Raw genomic sequence first — 18,296 nt, 5'->3', positions numbered from 1 at the left:
TTTTTACATCATCTACATGAGCCAAGTACATGATAATCACATGATATTAATTAGGGTGCAGAAGGTTGTATTTTGAAGGACAGCATGTTGTCAATTTGGCAAGAAGCTTTTCTAGGTGTTGTGCCAAATTCTGCCTCCCGGAGAACAATCAGACGGTAGAGTAAAACTCAAGTTTCAAGCGTAAGATAAACAAAGCAAGTGAGTGAGCTGCTAACTTTCACCATTAGGTGCCACATCCCTAGACTTATTCTAAATTATAGGATGCTATTGGAACTGCATGGGAATATTCAAGCTGCATAGGATAGATTACTACAGGACTCCATTAGGAACCTCTCCTACTCCAAACTGAGACGTCTGGCTGTTTTGTTACTCATGCATTACACACTACTTCTGTATGTGTAGCTCAATCAATATGACCAACAGCCAAGACCAAGACCAAGAGTACAACACGTCATGGGTCAGCACTTCAAGACGAATGCTGACAAGCAGGCTGCATTCTTAACAGGGACGTAATTCATGCACAAAGGGGCCTTCGGGAGCCACGCTGGGGCCCTTGATGTCTCAACATAGTCCCTCGTTCCCCTTTCGCCCACAGTGCTGCCGTACACAGAGGGGGTCCCGTTGTTGTAACACACTCCAGACATCCACCAACACACCCACACTTCCTGCAACCTAACGCAACACGAAAGCCCCTGTATTCACATGGCCTGAGGCTGTCCTGGGGTTTGGGCTGTAAAGGAATAGGACAACAAGCTAAGTTACCTGCAGAACATGGAGACTTTGGAACTAAACACAAGCAGATGGATGAGTGCCGAACCGGGAGGACAATCAACGCATCAATGGATAAAGTAGACTTACGGAAAAGTTTCCAAGGCCATCAAACCTATTCCGTCTGCTGATGGGCCATTTGCTTTTCCACTCCACTGCAAATGGATCCCTCAATCATTCCTTTAATCGAATTAAGGCGAGCCCTATTTAAGGCAAAGCTCGACTGCACCCCACACAACCTAATCTGAACCCCATTACCTCAGCACACGGGGGTCAGAGGTGGCCGATTCCCTGTGCGGCTGAGGGAAGCCGGGTTTGGGCGGTGTTAATGAGAGAATCAGTGAGGAAATAGTACATGCACGTCCCAACAGGAGGTCAGAGGCAAAGTTGGGATGAAGGGTACACCATTACGTCCACATAATCCTGTTAATCAGGACGCCGTAGTTGCTCAAAGTTAATATAAGGCATATGCAGGGTCTGCGAACATCTCACGTGCTTTACTGAGGAATGTAGAGGTTCAGCCGCACACATGAGGTAAGGGTAACCTATTGACACTCTTTACGTTGACTTGTGTTGAATTACAACATCTGCATATCTGTCACATGTATGAGCTGGAGACCATATACCGTGGTTTTCACACTATAAATCGCACTTAAAATCCTTCAATTTTCCCTGTGCGTCTTATGAATGAATTCTACCGGTCAGGTTGTAAGGAGCAGTAAAGCTACTCTAATGAAGTCCAGCCTTATAAAGGAGTTTTAGTAAAGTTTCTCCAGCACCAGGGCTAGAGCAGTATTAGCATTATCCGCTAACTGCAGTACTAGTTCTTTCACTGTTCAGAGGTGAGTATATCGATATACAGAAAATGAAGCCAAAATCTTCCGCCATGTTGGCGATCCTGATACCCGAGTCTGCTCAGTAGAGACCAGAGGAGAGAGAAAGACTGTGGAGAGACAGCCTACTCATTTGAATAACCCCGCCCCTAAGGGCTGCCTTCACAGAGCTCACCCACCCATACAGTCATTGGTCCCACCCCGGCTAGGTGTAACCCAGCCCTTTTACAATAACCACACCTTTTTTAATAGAGCTGAATAACGTTTTAAAAAATGAAGGATGTGAGGATATTAAAATTTGACAGTATAAGCAGAGGATACACTAGCTGTTGCATTTAAATAATGGAGGTAGAATTACAGTATACTGGAAAAAAAACGTGATTGAAAGTTGTCTGTTTTGCCGTTGAAACCTATGGGGATGGGTGGGGTTACACAGCTTTCTGCAACCGAACAGCAGGGGGCGCCCGACCTGTGGTGGCTTCACTTTTGAGATACGATGCTCTGTCCAGCTATACACAGTCTATTATTTGTATTGTGCCATCTTTAAATCGTAATGATGATAACATTTTTTATTATTTGATTCAATTGCACCCCTTCCCTTCTTTGCTACCTCAGAATACAGATCCCTCGTGTAATCATAAGGCACACAACACAAGACATAACATCATAAGACATGCATAGATGAGCTAATCCAGTTAATGAAGAAAGAGTCAGGGACAGAGTACTGCACAGCAGGAGGGCAGAATCAAAAAGACAGACAGACTAAAATATTTGAGTGTATGTTTAAAAAAAAGATGAATTGCTCAAACAGTAAAACGTCTCTGCTTTTCATCTTCAGAGCAGCTTGAACTTGAGCCAGTGTTTCTGCTCACTCTTGTATTGTACAGTACAGTGCCTCACACAGACATACACACATGCAAACATACTGTACGTAATGGAGGTCAGGAGTAGAGAGACCATTCAGGCCATGGGAAATGCTGTGGAGATCCAAACTCCGTGATCAATAGTACAAGCAATCGTGCTCACAGTGAATGTTTCACAACTTGGCAATGCGCAAGTCCGCCAATCATGAAGGCCAGACTTCATGATTAAATGCACCTTAGTTAGGCTGCTGACCCTTTGTTAGATGTAGAATTACATATACACTAGAATCACACAAGAATCCACACGCCTGCATTGCATTTGGTGATGTAAGGCTTGGATGGAGCTGCACAGCCACTGAAATCCATTCCATTAAGCTCTCTATGCTCTACTGTTCTTGATCTAATATGAAGCCACATGAAGTTTGAAGGCCTGTAGTGATTGACTCTGCAGAAATTTGGTGATCTCATTTTACGCTGACATAGTAAGTGGCTTTTATTCCCAGTCTCTTCTAATTTGTTATAATATCACTGACAGTTGGCTGTGGAATCTTTAGTAGTGTCACACCTGCACCTTTAAGATCAGCCTCGCCGGAGTACTAATAAGCTGACTCCGCCCCTTTACGTCTGTGTTTGTTATATCTGTTTTTTTGATCCTTGCCTGTTTTTTGACTACGATTTTGCCTAGTGATTTATTCCTGGTTTTGAACTACTGCCTGTATTTTGGATTACGATTTTTGCCTTGCGTTTTGGATTAATAAAGCCTGCCTGCGTTTGCATCCAAATCTCCATCTCCATCAATCATCCAAATCAGCTGAGTTCAGCGTTTAACACTCTAACTGAGCGTTTGGAGGCTCTGTTTAGTAACCAGCCTGCTAACCCTGCTCAGCAGGTGGTTACCCCGCCAACTCAACCTCCATCTACGCCGATTTCTCAACCACCTTCTATAACCCCCCTCAAAGTTGCCTTGCCTGAGAAATACAACGGAGACCCAGAGGTATGTGAAGGTTTTCTACTCCAGTGTAGTATCTATTTTGCCCAACAACCGCCACCTGGGCCAAACGATCACACTAAAGTGATGTTTGTAACCTCTCTGCTCACTGGTAAAGCTCTAAAGTGGGCTACAGCACTCTGGTCTCATAATCCCACAGTTAGCGCGAGTTATGAACACTTTACCAGCACTTTTCGGACTGTTTTTGGTAACCCTAAGGGGGGCAGAGAGATCGGGGAGCAGCTGCTGGAAATCAGACAGGACAGTGATTCAGTAGCGAACTACGAGCTTACCTTCCGCACGCTGGCTGCTCAAAGTGGGTGAAATGAGGCTTCCCTCATTAATGCGTTTAGGAGGGGGTTGTCGGAGGATATCCAAACAGAACTGGCTTGACCTTATCAAGATGGCTACCCGACTTGATGTTTTGCTGCAGAGCCGGCGTCACGCGTCACGCAGTCAGCGCGCTTACGTCATGCCACAGATGAGGAGAGGAGGTGGAGTCCATGCAGCTCGGCCATGCACGGCTCAGTCAAGTGGAGCGCCAGCGCCGCCTAGAGGGAGGCTTGTGCTTATACTGTGGAAAGAAGGGTCATATGAGGAGTGGATGTCCCAATCGTCCGCTTCCAAGGCCAGGCTACGTCACCCAGTGCACGAGTTCCGATTCGTGTGCTGACGCGGTGAGTATGCCTGACCCTCTTATCTCTGAAAAAATGCTAACTGTACCTGTAACAGTGCATTACCTTAATGAAGTTTTTTCTTTTTAAGCCCTCGTGGACTCCGGAGCGGCGGGAAACTTAATTGAACAAGCGGTGGTCGAAAAATTGAAGATCCCCATTAAAGAATTGGAAACTCCAAGAAAGATTCATGCCATCAACAACCAACCCATCGGAGAAGGCACTGTAACACACACCACTCAACCATTAACTGTTAATATTGGGTCCAATATTACCAATTAGCACCTCATTTGCCATTTCTTTTAAGAGTCAGGTGCACTAAATTGGTGGATTGGTATTTTAGGGGCGCAGCACTTCTGTGCTACTCGGCAGAGGAAACTGACCTGCATGTTGCATAAGCAGGAAAACACAGACGCACCTCTGAGTGAGACAAGATGTCCAGGGAAGGATGTTGGATGATCAATACCCCCACCTTATCTCCAACTCATTCCCAAACTCATCAACTCATGCCAAAGATACTGAATGAAAAACCTTCATTCCATAAAAAGGTAAATATGATATCCTCCAACAAAAGCAGGATAAACTCCTTTTTAATACACTTAATTTCTGAAGAAACAATGAAGGAGCATGTTGTGTCCCAATCCTTTTATCCATGTAGTGCACTGACTGTCCAATGTCAAGTCAAAGAACCAATTATGGTTATATTTATATCATTATTTGACAAGTATGTGATGATTTAGGCATGCAGTAGTTTACACAGTGCTGATTAGTGAGTTATATGCCTACATTAGCTACATTAGCTTCATATCTCCAGAGAAAATCTTCAAAACTTCAGCCATGGAACATGTGTTGGCATGATTGAGGGGGAAGGTTGTTTAAATCTTAGTTGAGTTTTTGGCCGAACCATCACTCAGTCACAGTCTTCTCATTAGCGTACAGTATGTGAAGGTCAGGCTCGGTCTGACGGGTTTCTGCACACCCAGAGCGGCACAGTCGGCACAGGCTGGCGAGGTGCTGCCTCATTTATTAAACAAACAAATATCTGGGGTGCATGGAGCCTTTTTTCACATGGGGTGGAAACAGGAAAGCGGTGATGGGAGGGGTGCGTGGGGTGGGGGGCTTTCTCTGTTATAGATTAACCTCTAACAGTCCTCATTATCCTGGTTTGGGAAAGCAGCCTCGTCGTGGTTTACAGTGCCATACAGTTCAGAGTTACCTCCATCAGGCCCAGCCTGTGGGCAAAACTGTCCGTCATCCAGCCCCACTAAACGCCGGCCCCTAATGAGCTCCACTAAAGAGACTTTCGACTGAGTTTTCTCAAGCGAGTGCTTAAGAGCGCTTAATCGCCTTCCCCGCACTGTAATTCTTCGACGTGGAGCACCAGCAGGGTAAAGGCCTGGTAGATCTTGTGCTAAGACAGCCAGCATACTGTACTTTGGCTCTATAGTGCCAAAAAAAGGTCTGTAATGGGGCTTTTACCCCTCCAGACTTTTCAGTTTGGGTTCTGAACCAAAGGAGCAGATGTGAAAAGGGCTGCAAACCACAGTTTAGACCAAAGAACCAGACCAAATGAGGTGCTCTCAGTCTGGATCTACTGAACCATGGTCCCACTTTTCTAAGTGGCTTGCACTTTCTAACCACTTATAGGAAGCTAAAGCAGGGTTAAAACAAATCAGAGGATAAAAGAATTGGTGAATTGGTTGATAAAGTCTGACTACCCCTTGCGTCACGCTGCAGTATGAACACAAACACTTAGGGCATTTTCACAGTTAAAACAAACTCTGGTTCGTTTGTACCCTTAGTGCGGTTCGATTGAGCAGGTGTAAAACAGTAATCACACTCAGGTGATTACATTGCGGCTCCAAACGAATTCTGGAGCAGTTCACTTCTGGTGAAAATGTGATCTGGTCTTGATCCAACCCAGCTATCAAATATACTTATATTATTTTAGCTAAACTGCTAATAAGGTCCAGTTCAATCTGATATAAAAGCCACATAATGCTAATTCCCACAGCTATGAACAAATGCTGTCTCTGCTGCTCCGTGCTGTTTACACGTGCCGTGTGTGCTGTGTTCACTACTCGCAGCCATGCGGCTTCTTTTACTTTACATACATCTGCGCTGCATGTCCCTATTGAAAACACGGTGTTTGAAAGCCCAGCATCAAATTTTCAGTGTTCTGTGTTAAAGCAGCTTCACACTGCACAGATATACACGCTGGAACACAGAACCTTCTCACTATTTTTACTTCCTTACTCCCTTGACAGGCATCTCTGACCAATCAGAGGAGACAACATGCCTGCATGGTTTAATGCATGGTTGCATGGTTCACACTAAACTGCAGTGTGAAACTAATCAAAACTAATTGGACCAAATATTCACAATGTAACAAAGACATGAACCTTAGTTCAGACTCTGGTCTGGACTTCCATGTGTAAAAACAACCTTAAGCCAAATCTGGACGGGATTAGTTTTGCAGGGGGTCCTGGGGTAATTTTCTCTTTTATAGGGGGTGATTTTATTCCCATCCGGAATGACCATGTATGTGTTTTTCTCAGACGTTCTCTGAGAAAACTACATGATCAATTACCTACTGTTTACCTACTGTCACTGAACTCCGTGGTTCTCCAGTAATTTTAGTCCTGTCCAGACGCTAAATGATTTTATATGTGGCACCATTAAGAGCATGCCACCTTTGCTACAAGTTACTTGGTGAAATTTCTATTCTGCTAGAGCTGCCCCAGTCTATACTGTAAGTGTAACTGCAACTATTACTGTTAAATATTAGCATCTAGGAGCATCAATCTTAGCAACAAAGCAGCAGACCATACAAACTCTTTATAGCAGTGTGCTTTAGCTTCCATGGGACATTGCAAGTCATGAAGCATGTCGCTGTAGTGTTTACTGCACACAAATGTAGCATACCTAAGCATTTTTATGATTCTATAGCTTTAGCTAAATCTGCAAAACCACTATTAATATTCTTATTGCAAATATGTATGTATATGTTTGATAAAAAAGTAGATGTTTGAGTAAAATGAACATTGTGGTTTTATTCTATAAACCACAAACAACATTTCTCCCAAATTTCAAAAAAAATATGAGAAATGGCTGAAATAACAAAAAAGATGCAGAGCTTTCAGACCTCAAATAATGCAAAGAAAATTAATATTTTGTGGAATAACCCTTGTTTGTAATCACAGTTTTCATGCATCTTGGCATGTTCTCCTCCACCAGTCTTACACACTGCTCTTGGATAACTTTATGCCTTTACTCCTGGTGCAAAAAATTCAAGCAGTTCAGCTTGGTTTGATGGCTTGTGGTCATCCATCTTCCTCTAAATAGTCTCTCATTTTTTTCAAAGCTGTGTACATATGTCTGAAACTAGATTGTCCACAATGATTGTGCCTATGTTCATTCACCATGCTTACTGTTTATTGCTGTTAGTGTGAAAATCAGTAAGGTTAATATGAACCTGATCCCTAAGAATCTTTATTATTGTTAGAGCTGGTAAAGATAACATACATTTATCCTTCGTTTTCATGCTGTATATGAAGTATGTCTCACTTACAATAAACACACTACTGAAGCTCTCATTACCTCACAGAATAAACATCTGTCCAGGTGTTCCTGTATTTGAACAGCTGAGAGTGTGTACAAACTGCTCACTCTTACAAAAATAATCTGAGACAGACCTTATTAAAATACATAATGTCAGCGCTCACACTGAACAGTGGACACAGTTAAATTTTATAAATTGAATAGTTTTATAAACAGGCAAACCGGTTTTAAAGAGTTTTATCATATTAATATTTGTTCAACAACAGAGTGAAGTGTAACAGATTCCCTTTGGATTTCAGGATGATCTACAGTTACAGTAGATACAGGAATCAACAGCGTAATTTGTTGGACCTTTACCACTGTGCGGTGCATGCACGTTAAAGTCAGTAGTCAGATTTTGGCACAACACCAGTCTCAACCATCTCCAGCCATTAAAAGGCATGTACTAACTCTCTTTATTAATTATGAGTGTGTTTTGAACGTAATGTGTAATAAATCAGTGTGTTAGGTGCCATTCCCTTTTAGGGTGTAATTACACTAAGCACGGTTTGGTTGAATCTTGCTGAAGCCCGGTTCTGCCCCCTCCCCACTCCTGTGCAGGCCTGCACTCACGCTGCGTTTAAACAATCCGTGCCCAAGCATGCTTAAGTTACTTACTGCTCAGTGGGCTTGCCAGTGTTGTGCCAAATTTAACACCCCCGCCATAAAAAGCACCCTCTCTCAGGAGCATGTCTTCTTAACAAAGTGGAGATAATCAAATTCAACTTTCTTAGAAATATGCACCAAATGTCATGGTTATCTCAGTCCCGAGAGGGGGTGCTTTTCCTAACGGGGGTGCTAAATTCGGCACAACCCCCCCGTGTTTGTTTACAGAAATGTTGCATCACTGACATCATCTTGTTCCGTGCTTGGGTACGGATCACGCTCATACAGCATGCGTACTATGCTTGAGTCCAAGTAAACCAGTTTGGAGAGATCACACGAGTCAATGAACCAGTGCTTTGGGAGGTAACCGTGTCAGGGCATGGCACGGATTGCCTAGTGTGAGCACACCCTAAGAGTTTCTGCTGTCTGATTTTGGCATATTGCTATTTTAACAAGTCAGCTATCAGCATATGTCCAATTTTTTTTTAGCAGAGGAAACTGACCTGCATGTTCACAATCGCCCATTCTGTTTATTGTTGACGTAAAAGTTTGCATAGCTAACCAAAGTATGGAGACACTGCCCGTACCAATTAGCAGTCACATGACAACGTTACACTCAACAGATTGAAGCCAAGATGATGGGAATCCCAGTCAAAAGTTTCTACAGCCAGTCCAGGCAGAAACATGGGCCAGATAAAATTCAAAAAAGCTATGTTTTTATGTTTTGTTTTTGTCAAGGTTGTTTAATGATCAATTGTTAAATGATAACATAAACTACTGCCCTCATATGTAGACATTAGGGGTGGGTGATATGGCCTTAAAATAATATCACAATATTTCATAGTATTTTTGCGATAATTATATTTTTGGCGATATGACAAAATAATGAATTTAACATATTTCAAAAGTACACTTCTGCAACAATGGCACACCCTTAACTGAGATATTAAAAAAATAAAAAAAAAATGATCAGATTTGTAACAGAAGTCAACGATCCAGAATGTCATGATACTAAAAACGCACTCCAAATATCTCCATATATCCAGGACTGAAGTAAAATGAGTGATAGTGGAGAGGAGAGAAATAATCTGTCATATAATGAAAGAATAAGAACAGTGAGAATTATTATTTTGCTAAAAACAGTAAAAGAGTAGTACCCTGATGTGATAATTAGGGCTGGGCGATATGACAAGATATTCCAGAGTATAATATCGTTCAAGATATTCTAAAATGCTGGCGATATTATTGCGTACGACATGATATGGCACACCCTTAATGTACATATATGATTTGTTGTGCAAAGACAAAGATTAATCTTTTACTTGTTAGGTTTTACTAATCCCAAATATCTTGAAGAAATAAAATGCACATCAAGCTAAAGTCTGGCTCTCAGCAGCTTTGGCATGAAGCCAGTAGATTCATGTTGATCTGTGTCAGCAATGGGGGCAACATTAAATATCTGACCGCATTCATTAGAAAAGGGGTGTCCACAAACAATTGGACACAGTGTAGAATAAGTCACCCCACTGCTGCCTGTTTTATTGCTTAAGAAATATGCAATAGCCTCCTGACCTATTTATACCCTACATAAAAGAGAAAAAAACACTGGATTCAATAAAAACACACCCATGTGTATGTGGGTGAGACAGCAGAACCACACACTGCGGGATGGCGTGACCGCACACTTCCTGCTCTGCTTGTGGCTGTGGTGGGGTACGGCTATGGCAACCAAACAGCCACCCACAGCTGTCGTTAAAAAGCGCTTTAAAACGCTGCACGGAAAGGGCCCACTAATTAGCACAAAACGCAAGATGCAGAAAGGCACTGACTCAGTGCTGAGGCAACAACACTTACATCATCATCATACGGCTTTCCATCCGTTCATTCAGTCTGCTGCACCACATCAAAGCCAGTGGAAGGTAATGCACATCTTCAGAGCCAAGAAATAACAATTGTTCGAGGAAACATACTGGTTTGTTCAAGATCGCCTTCTAAAGAGCTCGATTCCATTTTCTTAATTGTTTTGTGTTCTTTAATGTACTGTGAGATGAACAATGAACAAATCTATGCAGTCCATATATATATATAGGAACTACACAGACATACCCAATGTATGTAACAGAAAAAGAAGAAGCATTGTGTCCAATGAATTGACATGCCTTGTCCAATTAAAGCTATAGAATACTGCACTGACCTGTGGGATATGTGTCTCCTGCATTGAATGTGGATGTGATTTGCTTGTGTCTTTATATTTACCATTCTTCATATAGTTTCCACTATTTTCTCGTTGGGATTTGTATGAATTATAGCTATGGCTGTACATAATTCTACCCAAAACTAAAAACAAAACTACAAAAAATGTATCCCTTTAAATCCTTTATCCTTGCTCACAATTAACCACACACACTGACATTAACTGCACACCTCCCATCGCTATTGCACTATTGTCTTCTGTCTTACATATATCTATTTGTGTCCTTGTTGTATTGTACATAGAGTGTCGCCCATTATTTTATATTATATATATATTGTATATATCTTATTTTCACCCCCCATCACTATTGCACTATTGGGTACCACTTTAAAATAAGAATACCTTTATAAAGAGTTTATAAATGGTTTACAAATAGTTTATTAGTAGTTACCAATTAGGTTGTAAATGCCTTAAAAATCATTAATAATCATTTATAACACATACATGGAAAGGGCAACAATATAGATAGATGGCTGTGGGTTCACTATTTGGCAAACAACAGGTCATTGTTGCCCTTTATACGTATGTGTTATAACTGATTATTAATCATTTTTAAGGCATTTACAACCTAATTATTAACCATTTATAAAATAATTGTAAACCATTTATAAACCCTTTATAAAAGTAGTCTTATTTTAAAGTGGTGCCCACTATTGTCTTCTGTCTCACGTATGTCTATCTGTCTCTCCCATCTATACAACGTCTCATTCAGGGAAAGCCTTGCATATTCTGGCAAAGACAATGTTAAACCACAGACTGCATTCATATAACAAACAGCATGACTTTCATGTCTCATGAAAGTCTGTTGAAAGTGTGAACGTGATGTGTGTAAGTGTGTAAATGCTGCAGTAGTGCAGTAACACAATCTATTCCAGCACTGCTTTATTACAGACAAAGGTTGCAAATTAAAAGAAAAAATAAAATCAATTTCCAAAGCTCAATTTATTTCCATTGCTACTAACCAAGGAAATGTTTGCTAAAAATCACACCCCCTTTTTTAAACAATAAATGTTTTTTTTTTACAAAATACTTTTACACTGTACTATTTTGTACAATACTAAAATTACTGTTTCAATTACTGTTTTAATTATTGTACCTTTTCCGTTTGCTGACTGAACCTAAAGAGCTTAAATGGTAAAAATAATGGAGGCATTCTAAAACTTTTGACCGGTAGTGTACATAATAATCAGATACATGTACATATAATCAACAAGTCACTACCTTTTTCATATTTGTTTAATGTTGTAAAACGTCCCAAAAACATCTGAAATGTGTTTGTTCTTTGTATAATAAAGAATAATAAGCCTCTCCTGATCCTTTTGACCTCTGCTTTGAACCCTACCTCCCAGCACGCTGAGGGTGATGGCCTTGGTGTGTTGGACGAGGAGCTCAGCTTTAGCGATGGCAGCCAGTGAAAGGTAGCTGGACATGTTCCGACTCAGCTCTCGGTTTCCCTGCTGCAGGAATCGGACCGCCACCGGAACCGCCAGGGCCATCACCGGAGCCCGGTTATAGTTCTGCAGGGAGGGAGAACAGAGGTTTTGTTTTAAATATCTATATTAGGAGTTCCCAGATTTTCCCAACAACAGGAATACCTGTCTGCCTGTATGGTTGGGATTTCCTGACAAAAAGAAGAGGTTTCCAAGAAGAGGTTTCTGGAATGGAATGCATCTTCAAATATGTGAATCTAAGGATGATACACAGTGTGTAAGTGATTAAAGTATAAGAGTAAAATGGTGATAAGTACTAGTACCCTGTTGTGCTGCATCTATTGCCTGGATACAATAAGATTCAGTTGGGTATGTAGGCATACAGTGTCTATATGGCATCTTGCAGCACATTTACACCATTGCACCACAGATGTTGCAGCTGGGCCTGTAGATCTTGCTCTACACTCGTAGATTGCTCACAGCATCTTAGCTGGTCCCAAACATGCTCGACCAGAAGCCCAAGGAAATACTGCAATCCTGTTGAAAATGCCAGTTGAAAACCCTGCCATGAGAGGCAGCATACTGTAGAGCAGAGGTCACTAACAGGCGGACCCAAACTGATAAACTACAGAGAAGGATTTAATTCTCACAGTGTTTATTTAAAGCGGCGGAACGTCTCTTGTCTACGGTATACGTGCTTTGCGGCGCAGTAAACTCACAGACCAATCACGTGTGTTGTAGGTAAGATCACCAAACACTCTTCTCTGCCCATAAGATCTGTACAGAGGCGAGAGCACGGAACACAACATAGGCGAAGCAGGCAGCGAGAAGTTGCAGTCAGAGAATAAAGCGAGAAAGAAAAATTCAGATGGTGCGCACCAGAAAAAGAAATTGAAATACTACATTTATAAAACATACTAACAGTAGTAATATTAAATAAAATAAAACTACTATTTTTCTGGCCAAGCAAACATTTCTCCATATATTGTACGATTTGTCATTTATGTAATTATTATGACAGGCAGGCCTAAATCTAATATAAATAAAATCACATAGAATAAATATAGCAATAGACTCGATAAGTTGAATTATTAAGGGGGTTTCCCTTTATTGTATGATAAGTCAGTAATGTAATTACTGTGACAGGCCTATTTAAAACAATACATATAGTCAAAATATTTTCTATAGTATTTGTAACTGACAGAACTACTAGGCTTCTTCAGTATACAGGATATAGCACTGAATCACAACAGTAGAGAATGTGGCTGCAGGCTGTTCTGCACATATCACTGTTACTGTCCCTCCTATTACTACTAGGGGTAACCAACTGTCATATGTGATGACTTTCCAAATCATCACCAGTAGTTGGGTGAGTCAGAGGAAGGACTGAAGTGCTCACCTCCAGGTGTTGGAAGCACTTTTATGCCCTCTTGTGGCAAGACCCAGGCATAATCATACCACACCTGTAATCATTTACATGACTGCCTAAGACATAAATGCATGCCAACTTCTACGGCAATCTGCATGCCGCAATTTAGAAACACATGTTGACCTACACCATTCAGCCGTAACATTAAAACCACCTGCCAAGTACTGTGTCAAGTCACTCCCCAGGTTTACAAATATGATCCATTAAGATATGGACTCCATAAGACATCTAAGGGGTTCTGTGGTACCTTGCAAAAAAAAGAAAAAAAAAAAATCAGCAGACAATTCTTTAAGCTATATGTTGTGAGGTGGGGCCTCCATAGATTTTAAATTAGCGTTAGAAAAAATGTGTACTCTTTGTAATTTCATGGGTTTCTTCTTATTAATTTGATAATATACATGTGACCTGATCTTTATCTGAATCAACAACAACAAAAAAAAAAAAACACAGTTAGTTCCAACCCTGCAATGTGATTGGCTGAGAGGCATTTCATGAGTGCCATTATCAGCCGGTAATGCACTGTAACCGAAGCTCTCCATGTATTACTAAACATGTAAGCTAGCAACGATGCAGCGCTTACAAGCCGAACAGCACAGCTACAAACAGAGCAGTAATGTAACTATTTTTACTCACTGAGTTTTATAACCAAACAGATTGTTTTTTCTCGTACTCTTTAACTTAAAATCTTTCAATAAACGGTGATAATGGTGATAACAGTGATAACTGTGGTATGATCACAATAATACACTTGAGGTTTGTGCTATAGCGTGTAATACTGGCACTGCTGTGCTGATCTTTGATACTCAGTCTGTGGCTTCCTGCCCACGACCGCAGCACAACAGTGCCAGTTTTACATGTTATAGCATGAACCTTGAGTGTATTATTGTTTAAATATAATGTGCCTAAAATAATTACACAAATAATATGTCATTCAAGCCTTTAGTGAGAACAACCTACAAGTTAACCATAAAATAATGTTCGTTACATAAGCTTCAAATGTGAAACTGTTTTGTCTTTAAGAAAAAATTAGTCCTGACTGGGGGGTTTAAACCTATATCTCAGGCTAAATGTTATTAGGACTAATTTTTGATATTAAGAACAACCACCCAGTATTTTCGGACCCTGTATCTCTATCCCAGCATTCTGTTCTTTAGCAGCTGTTTAGAATAATCTACAGACCCCGGGACTCCTGATTAATCAAGTCAGCGGTTTGACTCCACTAAGTGGACCCAAATGGATTTAAATGAGCTTGTTTTAACCAAAAGACACCCAGATTTATTCAACAAATGTGTGGCACACAGCCAGAGACAACAAGCGGGCACTGGGCAGTGACATCTGCTAATTTAACCTAAACACATGTGACAAAGTAAGAGCAGACCAGATGAACGCCACGGCCAGATTTAGGGGAGAGTTGGGTGTGATGTGAATGACTCTGGCTCCACCAAGTGTTCACTTCCAGAGCATGCAGGGAATTTGCATGAATTGGAAAAAGAGCTCACAGGAGCTCTTACGATCATTAAAAGGACCAGATTTCAACAGAGAATATCACTGGGGTTTACTGTATGGTCCTAAAATAATATTAATATTCAGTATTAAAAAAGTTTTATAAAGTACCAGTCAAAACTTTGGACACATCTCATTCAACGTATTTTCTTTCTTGTTTATTATAATTTTTTTTACATTATAAAATTAAATTGAAGACTATATTAAAGCTATGCAGTTACATGTAGAATTATTTAATAAAAAATATTAAACAAAGAATATTTTTATAATTTAGATTCTTCTTAGTAGCACATTTAGCTTTGAGGACAGATCTGCACACTCTTGGTATTTTAATCTCAGAGTTTTCATGAGGGAGAGTCACCTGGAATGGTTTTCTTACTGTTTTGAAGGAGTTCCTGGAGGTGCTGAACAATAGATGCTGCTTTTTCTTTAAGCTGTGAAGCTCCAGCTCATCCCAAATCACCTCAAATCACCATCTCAGTTGATCAGGTTTAGATCAGGAGATTAATGTGGAGAACAAACACATTTTAACTGTTTACTCCATAACTCCATATGCGTCCCTTAATTATTTCCATATCATTACTATTAATCAACAATGTAAAAAATAAATTAAAGGAAGAAAAAAAGAAAAAAAAAGAACTGATTTGTGGACGAGCTGAAACTATTGTTCAGAACCTCCAGAAACTCCTTCAAGATACTGAGAAAACTGTTCCAGGTGACTCATGAAGAAACTGAGATTAAAATACCAAGAGTGTGCAGATCTGTACTCAAAAGCTAGTTAAATGTGGATACTTTTTGATTACAGAATAATTCCATGTGTTCCTGTGTAGCTTTACTGTCTCCTGTATTAAATTTACAATGGACAAAATCCCATAAAAAGAAAAAAAAAAACACCCTGAATGAGAAGAGGTGTGCCCAAACTTTTGACTGGTACTGTTAGTATGCTACAGTTACATTAAGCACTGCTTCATATCCAGCCCAACTGTGAAGAAACCAAAGAAACAACGTTTCCCTTAAAACCATCAAAACTAATTGATTTATGCAAAAATAAAAGAATTAAAAAAATGTTGGATTTCCCTTTAAATGAGCAGCGATTCTGAACATCAGAAAGCAGTGAGTTTTTTTTTTTTTTTTTTTGTTATTTTTAGAAAATGCATCAAATACAAACTTATTCCAGACTATTTATGACATCAAAAGCATTCCTTCCGGGATCAAAGTGTCGTCAGTGTAAGGCATTTCTGAATCATGGAGGCTTTTCAGCAGCACAGAGAACAGAAAAACTGTTAGTTCTTCAGAGAAACTCAAATGCACACACACTATATGTCCAAATGTTTGTGGACACCCCTTCTAATAAATGCATATTTTAAGTTGCACCCACTGTTAACACAAATTGCCTGGAGCAGACATCTAAATGAGCCCATTGGTGGCATGCCTAATAGAGTTTCTCAGATGTTGCCAAACCTTAACCACACTACACTATTATTACTGTCCAATCACAATATTACAGGGAGCTACCAGTATTTAAACTAAAAAATCATAATTTTAATAATTTTATAATTAATAATAATAACTATTGACACCACGTATATAAATATAATTTAACTTTCTCAATCTAACATAGATTTTGTATTCACATTTAAATACCCATTAATAAATGCTTAAGAAATCTGTGCACTACTTGATATTTGCACTGATACATTTTATGTTTTTGTTTGTTAAATAAAAAAATAAATAAAATAAAAAATACAAATATACAATTTCTACTATTATATTGAGCAACCAATTATTATCATTTAAGGCTAGTACAATACAAGACATAGTTTAAGCACAAGTAATGCTGTTGTTTTTGTTCTAAATAAAGAGCCACTTTTATTAAGTGCTCATTGTTTGTTTGTTCCAACAAAATCCATAAAGATGGAGCCTCTCCTGGTGACAGTATGAGAATGAGAGGCTGTTAAATGAACAGGTTATGTGCTAATAATTATTGCTTTTTTCACAATTACATACATTTTTAGCTACAGTTAAGATAAAAAAATATATATATAATTTGTGTATTTATCAAATTCAAGTATCGTAAATGTTCTAAAGGATACCCAGCCCTATGTATGAAGCCCCCAGTATTGAGATGTGGAGCTGTGGAACTGCGTTCTCTGGAACGATGAAGCTCTATTCAGTACTTTTGGGATCCAACATGCTTACCTTACTAATGCTAATGTCGTTAAATGCAATCAAATCCTTGTAGCAATGTCTAGTAAAACTATTTACTGGATAGTAGAGAAAGTTTCTCTAACAAAAGCAGGAAAAACACTGGATAACTTCAGTAAATAAATAAATAATTATAATAGTTATAGTAAATTGTAAATAATGAGAGATTTGCACATAAAATAGTCCAAAATCCAGGTTTTCCTGGAAGCAAAGAATTTTTTTTATTGTATTTTACACTATATTCAGAACATAATACAGAATATAACCTTTAGCGAACAGCTTTTAATATTTTTAAAAACACATTGCATTATGTATCACAGAGTGAAAATAATCTGCTTTCATGGCAAATCATTACAAACTTATAAATAATTAGAATCATTCAAAAATAAACAAAAATATGAAATCATATTGCTGACAATGTCTTAATATATTCATGGCAAATGCGCATTTTCACACCAAGTTAAGAGAGATCTCTTTCCCATTTCACAGGAAAGTCTTCTGTCCACTGGGAATAAATCCCCGAATGTCCCAAGCAGAATTTTCAAAGCTTCGGCTGTTCCGAAAAACTAACGAAAAAAAAAAAGAAAAAAAAAAAAAAACTACCTCATTATAAAGCAGTCACTTCAATATCTGCCTTCTGCTCAGATCAAAGGCTCCTTCCACAAATAGCTGGGAAGAATTCAGGCGCCCGGCTGAACTGTCCCAGAGTGGCTCTCTAATGAATACTGATCTCTCCTTTTACCCAGCATGCACCTCTCCCGCCCAGCTCCCACCACGTCTCAGTCAAATATTCATAAGCAACTTATAAAGAGAAGAGTGAGAGAGAGAGAAGAGTGTGAAAAGCGAGGGATAAGAGTAGGAATAAATACTCTGATTTTCTGAGGATAGGTAAAAGACAGGCTGGGGAATAGATGGAGAGTATATAGGGCAGGAAAAAAGAGACAAGACTGTATTCTACAATAGAAAGTGTTAATTGTTCTCATGACCGCAGGTTTTCAGCCACAGAAGGTTAGAAAAAAGCTGTCTGCACACCAGTACACTCTAAAAAAATAAAGCCTTGGATATTTTTTATACTATCAATGAACATCTATTTTTTTTTGATAAAGGAGGCACACCGGATTGTAAGGTGCATTTTAGGTGCCA

At 39.6% G+C, this 18,296-nt stretch overlaps 1 protein-coding gene across 1 annotated transcript in view; it reads right to left on the bottom strand.

The window, feature by feature from the left end:
* veph1 (ventricular zone expressed PH domain-containing 1) overlaps nt 1-18,296 on the bottom strand; it is a 247,504-nt gene that overhangs the window by 201,932 nt on the left and 27,276 nt on the right. Inside the window, exon 4 of the mRNA XM_022679788.2 lies at nt 11,929-12,103. Coding sequence (XP_022535509.2) covers nt 11,929-12,103 — 175 coding nt within the window. The remainder of the gene's footprint in view (nt 1-11,928; nt 12,104-18,296) is intronic.

This window comes from Astyanax mexicanus, chromosome 9, assembly GCF_023375975.1.
Source record: "Astyanax mexicanus isolate ESR-SI-001 chromosome 9, AstMex3_surface, whole genome shotgun sequence".
NCBI classification, from domain to species: Eukaryota; Metazoa; Chordata; class Actinopteri; order Characiformes; family Acestrorhamphidae; genus Astyanax; species Astyanax mexicanus.
The sequence above is the reverse complement of the archived record's forward strand: the minus strand, read 5'-3'. Positions and strand labels throughout refer to the sequence as shown.